Source organism: Podarcis erhardii (genome assembly GCF_964252035.2).
Source record: "Podarcis erhardii genome assembly, chromosome: 16".
Classification (NCBI taxonomy): Eukaryota; Metazoa; Chordata; class Lepidosauria; order Squamata; family Lacertidae; genus Podarcis; species Podarcis erhardii.
The window spans coordinates 8,134,365-8,149,465 of NC_138514.1; the positions used below are offsets into that span (position 1 = coordinate 8,134,365).

A 15,101-nucleotide genomic window follows, 5' to 3' on the forward strand; every position below is an offset into this window, starting at 1 on the left:
GTCAATATTTGGCTAGTGACTAACTGACTTGCCGATCTTGCAACTGATCAAGTAGACGTAGGCCCAAACTGAATGTTTTGCAGATACACATGGCTTAGGGATACGTAAAAATGTCTTTCTGACATTATATGTTCTATTGTGGGAGTTAACATTTGGAGGGGGGCATTTTTCAGAATGTTCTTGGAGGGAAGATGAAATTCTCCCAACGGTTTTTGGAGACTTGTTCATTCTGGTAGATGAAGGAAGCGATGGGCTAAGGGAGAAGGGCTGGAAGCAGTAGGTGCCAAGCCCATTGCTTCCTTCAACAATAAAATAATAATAATAAAATTAGAATTGGATCCACAGTTTCATCCAAAATTCACAGATGGTGACACTGGTGAGGCTATTTTGCAGAATAATCTCCACAGGAGGACTGACATTTTCTGCCGGTTTGCAAGGAACTTGAAAAAGAATGCTTTTCCAAAAAAAAAAAAAAAAAAAAAGTAGTCAGGCAATTCATTCCTAAGAAATTTTGGCTCAGCCCTAGATAATCTTAAGTAGCATGGTACCAAAAGAAAAGGGAAGTGAAGACAAAAATAAGTAAATTGAGATACCAGCTAGTGATATTCTTCCTCAAACTGTTGCTCTCCAGATATTGCTCCATTATAGCTCCCATTATCCCTTGCCAGTTGGCTGTGATTGGGGAAGGCTGGCATAATGAAATTGCACAGAACTGTATCTACATAGAGTAGACCTGTTGAAATTAATGAACCTAAGTTAAAGGTAAAGGTAACCCCTGAATGTTCGGTCCCATCGTGGACGACTCTGGGGTTGCATGCTCATCTCGCACTATAGGCGAGGGAGGCAGCCATGTGGCCAGCTTCACTAAGCCGCTTCTGGCGAACCAGAGCAGCGCACGGAAACGCCATTTACCTTCCTGCCGGAGCGGTACCTATTTATCTACTTGCACTTTGACGTGCTTTCAAACTGCTAGGTTGGCAGGAGCAGGGACCCAGCAACGGGAGCTCACCACGTCGTAGGGATTCGAACCACCGACCTTCCACATCAGGATGTGCGTCTTTTGGTGCTGTGCTCCCTTGCAAGCCTGCTAAGGCTTCCCGACCCCAGCCCCCTGTCTCCTGTACTGGATGCAGTTCCCTCCGCAAGCATGGCATCTCCAGCTCCTCCTCCTCTTTCCCACTGTCGCCCTCCTCTTCTTCTTCTCCTTCTCCTCCCCCAGTGGAGAAGGGCATGTCAGGTGGAGGAATGTGGGATCTGAGCCCAGCCAGGGTGGCCTGGCCTGCACTGGCAGCAGTTCCCCTTTTCCATCTCTAGGGGCTCTGGCTTCACCTCCTTCTTTGGGTGCTGAGCTCTTGTGCAATCCCAAAAATGTGCTCCCCAAAAAGGGATCTTTAGCTGGAATCAAGCAGAGCACTAAGCCTGTGTATGAGAATAGCCCCTCCTCCCAAAAAAAATACAATGGTGTGCCTGCTTGGAGACTATAGAAAAACAAAGAATTGATTATGAAGAATAAAGGTAATTTTAACAATAAAACACAGCAGCATACCTTTACCATACTGGGTACACAAAGCAATATTTTATCACAAGCACACATCTAACTTAGAGAAATGAGAGTTCTATATTAAAAGAACTCAGTCAGATAAGATACTTTTGAATTACCTCTCTTGGGGGGGGGGGGATATGGGAGAGCTAGGACCCAGGCACTGAGCTCAGGAATCTATACCCAAAGTGATTTCAGAACTTTATTAAAGCACAGTCACAGAAATACCAAGCCTTAGGTCTGAAGTTCCTGGAGTATGTAGAATGGTTGCTCAGAGGGTGGGCAACATAAGGAGGATCTTCAGAGAGTTTTGCAGGGTGTGTTCAAGGAGAGCAAAAAAGTAAAGAAGAAGCCCAAAGCAATGCTAAAACCTGCTCGTAAGTGGACTTGTAGAAGGGACACGGGTGGCGCTGTGGAGCCTAGGGCTTGCCAATCAAAGTCGGGTGGAGCCTAGGGCTTGCCAATCAAAGTCGGTGGTTCGAATCCCCGCAACAGGGTGAGCTCCCGTTGCTCGGTCCCAGCTCCTGCCAACCTAGCAGTTCGAAAGGATGTCAGTGCAAGTAGATAAATAGGTACCGCTCTGGCGGGAAGGTAAACGGCGTTTCTGTGCACTGCTCTGGTTCGCCAGAAGCTGCTTAGTCATGCTGGCCACATGACCCAGAAGCTGTATGCCGGCTCACTCGGCCAGTAAAGTGAGATGAGCACCGCAAACCCAGAGTCATCCGCGACTGGACCTAACGTTCAGGGGTCCCTTCACCTTTTTAAGTGGACTTGTAGCGAAGCCAAAAGTATGTCCAGGGAAATTGAAAAAATGACCTATGAGCAGGGATCACATAAAGAGAACAGGGTTTTGGGTAAAATTTGGGGTGTGTGAAAAAAAGGCTTTGGTGTAATCTTAGGAAGTTCTAGGGAGCAGTAGATTGGGCAGGTAGTGAGTCAAGGATGAGTCATCTGGAAGGTTACTACTTCAGAACAATGAGTATAGCTTGAGGTTGTCTGAGTCGTTCTGCAAGTGGCATTGTTCTGTCTGTTTTCATTTGCAATTCTGTGGGATAACCAGCTGTCTGAAAGAAAGATCCTTTACAATTTCAAAACCAGCATCTGGTGGGCTCCATTTTGTTTACCAATCAATTATCCCATCACTGTTATTGCAACCTGGCTTCCTGAGGGGGAATGAGCTTTTTTTTTTTTTTTTTAATAAATATTTATTAAAGTTTTTAAATATAAATGCACAAATAATAAACAATCTTACTTCTATCACAACAATTTCATCACTTCTTTGGACTCCCTCGCGTCTCCCGCTCCCATTTACATCGTTAAAAGTTTTTTTCCAAACAAATTATCAACTTGTTTACAATCTCATGTCCACTCATTCAAATATAATCTAGCACTTCTCCCAAAAAATTTTATATTTTCTTTAGTCTCACTTATCATCAAATTTAAATCTAATTTAGTGGTGGCCAATTTTTTATAATCTAGCATCCTTCTTAACATTCAACCAAATTACAATGTTTTTGTAGATACATCTTGAATTTCTCCCAGTCTTCCTCCATCTTCTCTTCTCCCAGATCACGGATTCTGCCAGTCATCTCGGCCAGTTGCATATAGTCCATCAGCTGCATCTGCCACTCTTCCAGTGTGGGTAGATCTTGAGTTTTCCAGTTTTTTGCGATGAGAATCCTTGCTGCCGTTGTTGCATACAGAGGGGGAATGAGCTTTTTGGATCCCCATGACATCACTAGCATAGGGAAATCCATTACAAGAATGTACACAAGGTCAAAGCAGGGTGTTCTCGCCGTTTCCTTTGGTCATCCCACTTTAGCCAAACTATTCTTTGGTTCACCAAAGGGAAACCACCAGCAAAAAACACATCCCAGTGACCAGATTTCAATTTGGACATGGGAAAATAATAATACTGCAGACTAAATGTGAAACTAATATCTCTAAGCTTAGCAGGGAGCGGTGAAGGGAGAGCAAATTCCCAGGTAGGGATAGCTTTGTTGTGACTGGCAAGTCACACTTGTAATGAGAGGGAATGATTCTGCCAAGACACTCCAGTCTCAGTGCTTTGGGAGAGGAACGTTGAAGTAAATAAACAGCCTGCTTCTTGCTCTTTGGCAAGTTCTGTCTCTGAGGAGCAGGAACATTATTATAAGAGTTCAGGTGGAAAGGTTTTGCTTCCTCGTTTTGCTTACCTTCCAAGTACAGCCTAGTTCCTACCCACTCCTTCCTGCCCGTTCCTTTCTCATTTATTCCTTTTGATTTAATCTTGGTGTTGTTTGCATTTTTTAGCCTTGTGTTTCTTGCTCACTCTTATTAGGGTCAATGGTCCCCCCCCCCACATACACTTCTCCTTAGAATACTTCTGGTTTGTGTGCTGAAATTCTTTCTATTGTCCATCTTGAGCAGCTTTGAGTATTTGAGTACAGTGGTACCTCTGTTTATGTACTTAATTCGTTCCGGAGGTCCGTTCTTATCCTGAAACTGTTCTTAACCTGTAGCACCACTTTAGCTAATGGGGCTTCCCATTGTAGAATTGTAGAGTTGGAAGGGACCATGAGGGTCATCTAGTCCAACTCCCTGCAGTGCAGGAATCTTTTTATATATATAATTTTTATTGATTTTCCAATAAAAACAAAATTTATAACACAATTAAACATTTGGAATTCATCACACGTCTTTTTTCTTTAGACTTCCATCAATATGTCTGATAATTTTCCGTAGTTATTACATATCTTCACATTTCTTCATTTATATTGCACTATGTATATCTTATCTTACCATGTTATTTAAACAATACTTCTACCAAACCTTCTTACAGAGCTTCTTGGAAACTTACAAACGTTATATGATTATCACAAATATTTTTAATATATTCTGTAAATTTATTCCAGTCCTCAGTGAATCTTTGGTCCTGTCGGTTGCGAATCCTCCCTGTTAATCTGTCCAGTTCTGCATAATCCATTAATTTCATTCTCCGTTCTTCAATCGTGGGCATTTCTTCTTGTTTCCATTTCTGGGCCACAAGAGTTCTAGCTGCTGTTACTGCATACAAAAATATTTTCTGACCCTTCCTTTTTATCTCACCACCTAAAATTCCTAATAGGAATGCTTCTGATTTTTTTAACAAATGTATATTTCAATATTTTCTTTATCTCATTATATATCATTTCCCAGAAACACTTCATTTTTTTTACATTCCAACCACATATGATAAAATGTCCCTTCTTTCTCCTTACATTTCCAACATTTATTACTCACCTTATACATCTTACTTAATTTGACTGGTGTTATATACCATTGTGTAATGGGGTTTGGGGTTGCTTGTGCGTAAGGCGCAAACTGCTCCAAGCTGAGTAGTTTGGTTAAAACTTTCCCCTGGCTGGACAGTCAGTACTCCGTGGCTGTCTCAATCACTGGCAGAATCCGTCAGTGGGCGTTTCCTGAATTTCCTCCAACATAAAAGTTCTTTGACACCAAGTCGTCACCTAGCTTCCCTGCGCGGAAGCTTTCTGCGCAGAGTGGGCGTCTCAAGGGGAGGGAGGTCCTGTGCTCTCCCCGCTGGTCTCGCTGGAACAGTCCCATAGCCTTTCCTCCAAAGCTCCCTCAGCCTCCCCTTTCTCCCTGGCGTCACGTCTATTTCCTTCCCCAGCGGAAGCTCTCCCTCTCTCCTTGCTGGTTCCCTCTCCAGCATCATTGGGGAGCCTTACCACCACCCTTGGCTCCGATGGCAGTTCCCTGACACATTGATATATCATTTTCATAACATTTTCTTTAATTGTGGTGCATGCTGTAAATCTCATCCCTTCCTTCCATAATTTTATCCAATCATCAAATTGAATGTTATGTCCAAAATCTTTGGCCCATTGAATCATAACAGATATAACCTCTTCATCCTTCAAATGCCATTCTAATAGTAATTTATACACCATAGATAATTTTTTAACTTCATTATTCAATACTTCTCGTTGAAACCTAGATTCTTTTTCAAAATAGCCTCTTTCTGCAATCTCTTTTCTAAACATTTCATTAATCTGAAACTAATGCAGCCAATCATTTACATGTTCTTTCACTTCTTCATATGGTTTCATTTTCCACTTACTTCCTTCTTTCTCGATTAAACTCCTATATGCTATCCACCTCCTAGTCATATTGATCTTTTTAACACTCATCACCTCTAATGGTGATAGCCAATGTGGGATTTATGGTTCCAGTAGGTTTTTATACCTACCCCATAGCTCCATCAGAGATCCTCTAATAATATGATTTTCAAAACCTTTATGCACTCGTTTCTTTTCGTACCATAAATACGCGTGCCAACCGAATCTAATATCATATCCTTCCAAATCTAACAAATCTGAATTTTCTAATTTCATCCATTCTTTCAACCAACATATACATGATGCTTCATAGTATAACCTCAAATCCGGCAGGGCAGAGCCTCCCCTCTCTTTTAAATCTGTTAACAACTTAAATTTTATTCTCGGCTTTTTGCCCTGCCAGATATATCTTGAAATTACTTTTTGCCATTCTTTAAATATTGCTACTCCTTTAATTATTGGAATTGCTTAGAACAGAAACTACATTTTCGGTAACACACTCATTTTTATCGTTGCAATTCTTCCCCCAAATGATAATTTCATTATACCCCACACCTCTAAATCTCGTTTAACTTTAGCAGTGCAGGAATCTTTTGCCCAACGTGGGGTTTCAACCCACAACCCTGAGATTAAGAGTCTCTTTTAAGGCCACATTCATACCATAGATTTAAAACATTGTGATACCACTTTAAACAGCCATGGCATGCCCCAAAGAATTCTGGGAATTCTGTAGTTTGTTAAAAGTTCTGAGAGTGGTTAAGAGGCCCCTATTCCCTTCATAGAACTACAATTCCCAGAGTTCCCTGGGAACTGTAGCACTGGTAGCATGATGCTTTCAATGTATGGTGTGAATGTAACCTTATATCCCACCTTATCACGTGTCTTTAAAAAGAAGAAGATATGCAACACAGTTAATACAAGTTTCAGACCTCCTTGTTGATGAGGAGCACACTTTGCTGAATCTCTAATACTCTTCGTGTAAAACAAAAATAAAAACACAGCTCACATTGAACCTCATAACCCCAAATCTTCTTCCTACAGAGGTTTATGAAAAAACTCTGCAGTCAGGTGTCCGTTGCTATGCTGGATGGCTGCTGGTATTGCCGCTCTTGTTGTTACAACTGTTGTGCTGATGATGATAATAGACCTCTATGTCCTTGTTTCCTGTTTGCAAGCATTTGGCTGTGAAGTTGCAATTTGTTCTCTATTATTAGCTGCTGTGAACCAAACAGTCTGATAAAGCATGAAGACTGAAAGGAGCAGGGGAAGCAGGGAAAGAGAAGCCTCTTTTGGTGTTTTAGACTCTGAAGTGTCACAACACTGAGCTGGTGAGGGCAATGGTCTTGCAATATTCCATTTAATGCCACCCCAAATAAGCTGCCTGAGGTGGCTGCCACAGTCTCACAAACAGTAGGGCTGGCCCTGCATAGAAGGTTCTGTTGGGATACTGCCAGGGGGACAAAGGCATCAGGCAGCCTATACGCCAGCTCCAGTCGATCCATCGATCTCCTGTAGAACAGCATCAGTCAATTAGCAACGCGAGCCTCAGACACATTCCAGGACTCGTGCATGCCCGTTTCGCAGAGTGTCCACAACGGAAGATTCACCAGGAGAGCATATTTTACAGCTTTGCTCAATGTTGGTCAGAACAAAGGGAAAACATGACTGCTCGAGGAAACAGCCAGAAACAAGCTATATACAAAACGGAAACTCCCTGTGAGCAGGAAATACGCAGGCTTGTGACACACAACAGCCTGCTCCCTTTTTAAGGTGGAACGGAAGTATCCTAACAGGTTCTAGTAGAACAGGGCAGTCCAACACAAGGACCACAAGCAGCCCTCAATGCCTATTTTGTGGCCCTCAGCACCTTTGCCTTCGCAATGTGAGGTGCTGGGCTTTGGGAAGGAGGCATGAGGGCTTCGATGGGATCCTAGAGTCCTCCTTTGCAAAGCCTTGTTTCCGACTTTGGGAATAAGGCAGGAGGGCCCTAGGACCCTGCCAGAGTTGAGCAGTTCCTTCCCAAAGCCCAGCACCTCACTTATCCAGCCTTGGGAAGGCAGTGTGAGGGCTGGGGGGCATCAAAGCTTGGCCTTGTCCCACACAAGGTAGTGTGCGGTCCGCAGGTTCTGTGTCGAGCTACTTTTGCCAGCCCACTTTGTATGAAATTTGGACTGACAACAGCATGCTCCCCATGAACATACTATTCACCCCAAAACACAAAAGAACAAGCGAGGCACAGACAGGGATGCAGGTGGCGCTGTGGGTTAAGCCACAGAGCCTCGGACTTGCCCAATCAGAAGGTCGGTGGTTCGAATCCACATGACAGGGTGAGCTTCCGTTGCTCTGTCCCTGCTCCTGCCAACCTAGCAGTTCGAAAGCACGTCAAGTGCAAGTAGATAAATAGGTACCGCTCCGGTGGGAAGGTAAACGGTGTTTTCGTGCGCTGCTCTGGTTTGCCAGAAGCAGCTTAGTCATGCTGGCCACATGACCCGGAAGCTGTACGCCGGCTCCCTCAGCCAATAAAGCGAGATGAGCGTCGCAACTCCAGAGTCATCCGCGACTGGACCTAATGGTCAGGGGTCCCTTTACCTTTTTCAGTCAATCCAAAATCAGCTGGTGTGTGTCTGTGGGGCAGATAAGGCATGGTTTAGGGAAAACATTATTATGTGCCCAAATGCAGGGCAAGATCTAGCTCATGGGCCAGAGGTTCCTCACCCCTGCTCTAATCAGACCTCCAATATGGTACACAAAAGCACCCCAGCAAAATCTTTTCCCAAGAAAGAATTGTGGAGGGGGCTGGGAGTAGGAGTAGCCCCAGTTGACCCAGGCCACAGAGCACTGGAGCAAAGTTTCAGACTAGAGGAAGAAGAGGAAGGAGGTGGGAGATGAATGAGTTTCAGGAATACAGTGGACGTTCGGGTTGCGAACGTGATCAGTGTGGGATGCACATTCACAACCCGCAGCGTTCGCAACCCTCAGTGGTGCATCTGTGCACATGTGGGTTGCGCTTCTGCGCATGCGTAAACACGATTTATCACTTCTGCGCATGCGCGACTGCCAAAACCTAGAAGTAACCCGTTCTGGTACTTCCGGGTTTCGGCGGTCCGTAACCCAAAAAAAGTAACCTGAAGCTTCTGTAACCCAAGTTATGACTGTACAGCAGCCCAGCTGGTAATGTAGCAACAGTAAGGTCAACAACACAGATTTTTAATAACAAAAATCAATATAAACTTATAGCAAGTGATTAGGATCCTTCCCACAAGGTCGGAACAGAAGCAAGCTTTGGATGTTTTCCTTTTAGCCTGCCTCTCTCCTTTTCCTGAGATCCCTCCCAAGGGTGACTGGTGGCCGACAATCAAGCTGGATCAGGCTTCTTCATCTGTCTTCTTCCCTTTCTGCAGGATGGACTTATTCATAGGAGTAGAGGAAGCTGTCTTAGACAGAGCCAGATCACTGGCTCTTCTAGCTTAGTACTGTCTACTGATTGACAGTGGACACTGAGAGTTTCAGACAGAAATCTTTCCCAAAACTACCCTGGAAATGCCAGAGGTTGAATCTGGGACCTTCTGCATGCAAAACTACATGCTCTGTGGCCTTTTGCTCAGGAGGGCAGGGTCACTGGCTCAAGGCAATGACTGGAGCACACACACACACCTGGTTTGCAACAAAGCAGCGTGGCCATACTTGTGATGGAGGCAGGGAATGGATTGGGAAAAAGAGCAAGCATATAAAAATTCTGCAGTCGCTTTACAAATGCAAAGGGGCCTGCTTGTTCAACCATGGCTTGCATCTTGGCAGATTAAGGGTCTGGCTTCAGCTAGAGGATGGTTGCCAGCAACTGTTGTGAGCCTCAGTATAATGGCGGATCAAACCTGAGGTTTCCCCAGCATCCTTTTCACACTCATCACTGTTGTTGTGCTTTGTTCTAGCCTGTTCATTTTCTTCAAAAGTTTTTGCAGCTCAGTGACAGTCTCTTTCTCATACCCACCCACTCTCTTCTTCTACTCCCCTATGAAAGGGGAATATAATTTCTCTGGAATAAAGAATAAACCTAATTACAGTTGCTGTGCCTGTGTGTGTGTGTGTAGATATATAGATACAGATATAGATAGTTTCTACTGTTTACTTTATTACCATTGGTGTCTCTTCCACTCACTGAGTCTGGTTCTAAATATAGTGCTTTAGTTTATCACTTTGTATAACTGAGGGGTTGTAACCTAGACCCTACCGCCCACTAGTGGGCATTTCAGGATTCTAGGTAGGCGGTAGAGGGTTTTACGGCACAAGCCGAATCCTCCTTCCATCGAGCACTGGTGGGCGGTAAGGAAATTTTACCATCAAGAAAGATGCATTAGTGGGCGGTAGGTATAAAAAGGTTGACTACTCCTGAACCCCTAGCAAACTGGAAGGAATCTGAGACAGAGTTGCAGTTTTTGTTTCTGCTCTCAATCTCTCCCTGTGTGTGTCTGTGTGTCTCCCTCCCTCCTCCCTTTATCTGCTTCCCATTGATTGATTGATTGATTGATTGATCGATCAATCTCATATTCTTCAATTATTTGGGAGGCTAAGCTCTTGCACGAGATTGCTGCCCCTAAAGATGTGTTTCCCAGTTTTCCTCTGGGACTTTTGTTGAAGGCAATCTTCGAAATTGAAAAATATTTTATAGGGGGCATGCATGAATTGATGCCAAGCTAGTTGTGAGTTACACAGCCTAAGGATGGGGAAGAAATTCTATTTGGGTCACATGTTAATGCAGACCTACAGAGTTCACACATCCAGGGATGATATACAAAGCAAAATATAACAATCCCTTTGCATTCTCACTTCTCCAATTTTTTGTGAAGGTAGTTCTCTGGCCAAATATTGTGTCCAAAAATGTTAGCATTATGGGAAAGTGTGGATGAAAATGCTGTATTAGTGAAATAACATGCAAGAATATTAGGAGAAATTGTTTGCAAAAATGCATGTTCAGAAGGATGTGCATTTAAAGGCTGATGTCTTTTTATCAGAGTGTCTTTTTTATGCAAACTGATACAGAAATGTGGAGAACTGAAGATCTGAAAAAAAGAGAAATTGAGAAAAACGGAAATTGGCCATCCCAAGCAATTCCTAAAAAATAAATAAATCATGTAGTCACCTAGTTGGTTTATAAAACAGTACAGAGTACTGATCTGCTATGGCTAAAGTTGAACCAGATTTGCTCTAATCACCTTATACAATCCCTGTAAACCAAAACTCACTTCTCCAGCACAGTTCTGTTGATGCTGTTCCACTGCTGTGGGGCTGCTTTAAAATCTGTTATAACAGCATAATAATCTGCTAGTTCAGCAGCCACTATAAATTGTCACGGCCTGCTCATGAAGTTTGCTATTAATTACATCAATATTAAGATGGTTCCAGCTTCTGGCTAAACTCAGCCTTGGTCAGCACTAGAGGCAGGGAAAGCCCTATGAAGATTTTAAGACTGGAAAGTTGGAAATAAGTTGGAAGTGTCTCCATCAGAGCAAGTGGAGCAGGGGCAGCTAAAGGATGGGGAGCTGGGTTCAAATCTCCACTCATCACATGGGTGATCTAGGGCTAATTTGTTGTCTCTCCACCTAAGCTGCCCCACAGGTACAATTCTCAGACTCGGATCAGCTGCTGTTTAGGCTCTGAAATCTCAAACCGGAGAATCTTGTAGCACCTAAAAGCTTATGATGGCGTGGCTTGGAGTTGACTTACAAGATCAATTGCATGAACCCTCAACTGGTGTGTGTACAGTCCTTGCAGCAGGGGTCCCCAGCCTGTGGCCCATGGGCCGGAAGAGGCCCACAGAGGCCATTTAACCGACCCACAAGCTGCTCCCCAACTGAGCTGCAAGTCCCTGCACGCTGCACTAAACCGTCAAAGCATGGCACGGGGACTCTCTTCTGCGGCTCTGGAAATCACTTCTGCACATGCCCAGATGCTGGAAATCGCGTTTGCGCGTGCCCGTGGCACCAGAAATTGTTTCTACACATGCCCAGACACCAAAAATTGTTTCTGCGCAGGCACAATTTTTGGCGTCTGGGCATGCGCAGAAGCAATTTCTGGCGTCACAGACATGCACAGATGCGCTTTCCGGCGTCGCGCTGCACCGGTATGGCCTACAGAGGATCTCCACGGGAGTGATCCAGCCCATGCCCAGTAAGCCTTGCAGACCCCTGGAATATAGTTTGGTGGTAGAGCTTTCTTCCTTGCACAAAGAAGATCTCAGGTTCAAGTCCTGGTGTCCCCTGGGGAAAGCTCCTGCCTGAAACCCGAGATAAATGCTACCAGCCAGTGTGGACAACACTGAACTAGGTGGACCAATGGCAGTTTCTATGTTCCTATGGCTTTTGTTGTTGTGTGCTTTGGCTTCTTACCTTGTCAACTGGTGACCCTTCTCCTCTTTCTTTTTCTCCCTAGGAAGTTCCTTTCTCTCGCGTGTGGCGCAGTAACCAGCAGCCACTCCACTGTGCCTTTTCATTGGAGCGCTACACTCCTGCCACCACTCAGCTCTCGTGCAAAATCTGTGTCAGACAAGTCAAGGGCCATGAACAAATCCTGCAGATCCAGACATCAATTCTCGAGGCGAGTTCCCATCATCCATTCCCTACTTTGACACATTATATTTTCTCTGTGTGTAGAAACCGCAGAAATTATGCTTGTAGAGGGAAGTTGAACATTCATTCTCAATTTCTGATTAAAAGTGGTCCGCACTGAACTAAGGAAATTCACCAGAATGAATAAGGATGCTTGAGGAAACTGGCTGATCTTTGCTGATGGTGATATTTATCCCTCCAACCATTATATTTGCATCTCTTCTTCTCAAAGGAGCTCAGGGTGGCAAACAACAAGGCAATAAAGCAACACAAATAAATAAAACAAAAATAAAATAAAATAAATAGAAATAGAAATAGAAATAAAACACACACCAAAATACTTAGAAAAAATTATAACATCTGAAAACAGACATATCTAATCATGTGACGGTTGCTGGGAGCAGTATCCTTCATTCATCAAATGCCTGGGTGAAGGGGAATGGTCCCCCTCTCCAATTGTTTCTGAATGTTATTAGTAAGGGAGGCAGATGCGCCTCATCATCAGGGCAGGGAGTCCACAAACAAGACGCAGTCACCAAAAAGGTCCTGTTACAGGTCAGCACCAACAGAGCCTCCCCCTGCTGATATGAAATGACCTGGCCCTCACTTCCTGGACTAATGTGTAGGTCAGGGTATAGGTCATCATTATAATTACAGTGGTACCTTGGTTCTCAAACTTAATCCATTCCGGAAGTCTGTTCCAAAACCAAAACGTTCCAAAACCAAGGTGCGCTTTCCCTTAGGAAGTAATGCGAAACGGATTAATCCATTCCAGACTTTTAAAAACAACCCCTAAAACAGCAGTTTAACATGAATTTTACTATCTTACGAGACCATTGATCCATAAAATGAAAGCAATAAACAATGTACTGTACAGTGGTACCTCTGGTTAATGCTTCTGGTTACAAATGCTTCAGGTTACGAGCTCCGCTAACCCGGAAGTAGATGCTCCTGGGTGCAAACTTTGCCCCTGGGTGCAAACGTAAAAGATCACATAACCAGAGAGTTGGAAGGGACCACGAGGGTCATCTAATCCAACCCTCTGCAATGCAGGAATCTTTTGCCCAACAAAGGGCTCAGATCCACAACCCTGAGATTAAGAGTCACACGCTTTACTGACTGAATGTTTAACAGACCACTGTATTTTAATACTTTGTTGGAAGCCGCCCAGGGTGGCTGGGGAGACCCAGCCAGATGGGCGGGGTATAAATAAATTATTATTATTATTATTATTATTATTATTATTATTATTATTATTAACGATCCCAGCTTCTAGATGATGGAAATACAAAAACTTTCTTTAGGCGTCCAGTTTGAAAGTGCAATGGGACACGTAGAAAAATAGGAAGTGAGCCTTGCCCACTTGACCACCCTGCATGCATCAATCACACTGTGATTGGCATTAGCCCGAAGGTGTCTACCTTACTCATAGGAACATAGGAAGCTGTCTTCTGCTGAGTCAGACTATTGGCCCATCTAGCTCAGTACGTAGGGTTCCCACATTTTTGTTTATTTATTTACTATTTCCACATGCACACTGCTTTTCCACATAAGTGGGTTCAAAGAGACTCACAACGCAGCAGCAAGAAAAACAATCCAGTACATCATTGGAATAATAGGGTGGTTTCCAACTAAGTTCTGCTCAAAGTAGACCCATTGCAATTCATGACCCTAGATTAATCCCATCCATTAACTTCAACAGGTCCACTCTGAAGAGGACTAGGATAAGACCCATAGTCTTAATGCCAATTCATTTCAAAACATGATCATAACCACACACAAAGACCTGCAAAAACAATTTCGAAAGCAAAATACAGCGATACAAAATACAGAGATACAAGAAAAACATTGCTAGGTAGTCATTGTGTTTTATCCACAGCACATAGCCAATTAGATAAATAATTCGTTTTGATATCATAGATGTTTTAACATTTTAAATTCATTGCAAAATAAACCATCCAACATGAAAACATATGAACTGGTTAAAATATATACAGTGGTACCTCAGGTTAAGAACTTAATTCGTTCTGGAGCTTCATTCTTAACCTGAAACTGTTCTTAACCTGAAGCACCACTTTAGCTAATGGGGCCTCCTGGTGCTGCTGCACCGCCGGAGAATGATTTCTGTTCTCATCCTGAAGCAAAGCACTATTTCTGGGTTAGTAGAGTCTGTAACCTGAAGGGTATGTAACCTGAAGTGTATGTAACCCGAGGTACCACTGTATTAGTGTCCCCGTGTTGGAAACCTTTCAATTTGTCTTCCTTGTCTCTCTCATACTAACACTGAAAGCACCACTAAATGTCTGTTTCATATTCACATCAATCCGGCATTGACAGGAGACTGTGCCCAGTGCACAAAAATTCACTGAGGGAGCAGGGCTGACTCCATGCATTCTAGCTTCCTCCTTCACATGTTCAACGGTTCATTCAACAACTTAAAATGAAAACAGGCTCATTGCTTCCACATATTATTGCTTGTGTTTTTACAAGCCAGGTAGCAGCAGCTTATCTTCAAAGTGCAGAGCTCCAAATCTGCTGCATATTTAATTAAAAACAATCAGAAAATAGGACGAACCTACAGCACTCCTATTACTTTGCATGGATGTCTCTTGTGATGTGCCATAAATGTTATACGGAAAGGCTTGTAGCACCATTCGCCTGAAGTATTTACATCATGCCAGCACCCAGAAGTCCCAGGCAAGAGGCATATCCTGTTTATTATTAATAATAATAATAATAATAATAATAGTAATAGTAATAATAATAATATAATTTATATACCACACTATACCCGGGGGTCTCAGTGCTTCCCGAATGGTGGGTGCTTCCCAAATGGAGTTTATTATTGCCTCAGTGCTC

At 43.4% G+C, this 15,101-nt stretch overlaps 1 protein-coding gene across 2 annotated transcripts in view; it reads left to right on the forward strand.

Annotated features, from left to right (window-relative positions):
• The window catches only part of UNC5D (unc-5 netrin receptor D), a 431,213-nt gene that overhangs the window by 405,626 nt on the left and 10,486 nt on the right, over positions 1-15,101 (forward strand). For both annotated transcript variants that reach the window (XM_081843277.1, XM_081843278.1), the window contains one exon: positions 12,067-12,231. In XM_081843277.1, coding sequence (XP_081699403.1) covers positions 12,067-12,231 — 165 coding nt within the window. The remainder of the gene's footprint in view (positions 1-12,066; positions 12,232-15,101) is intronic.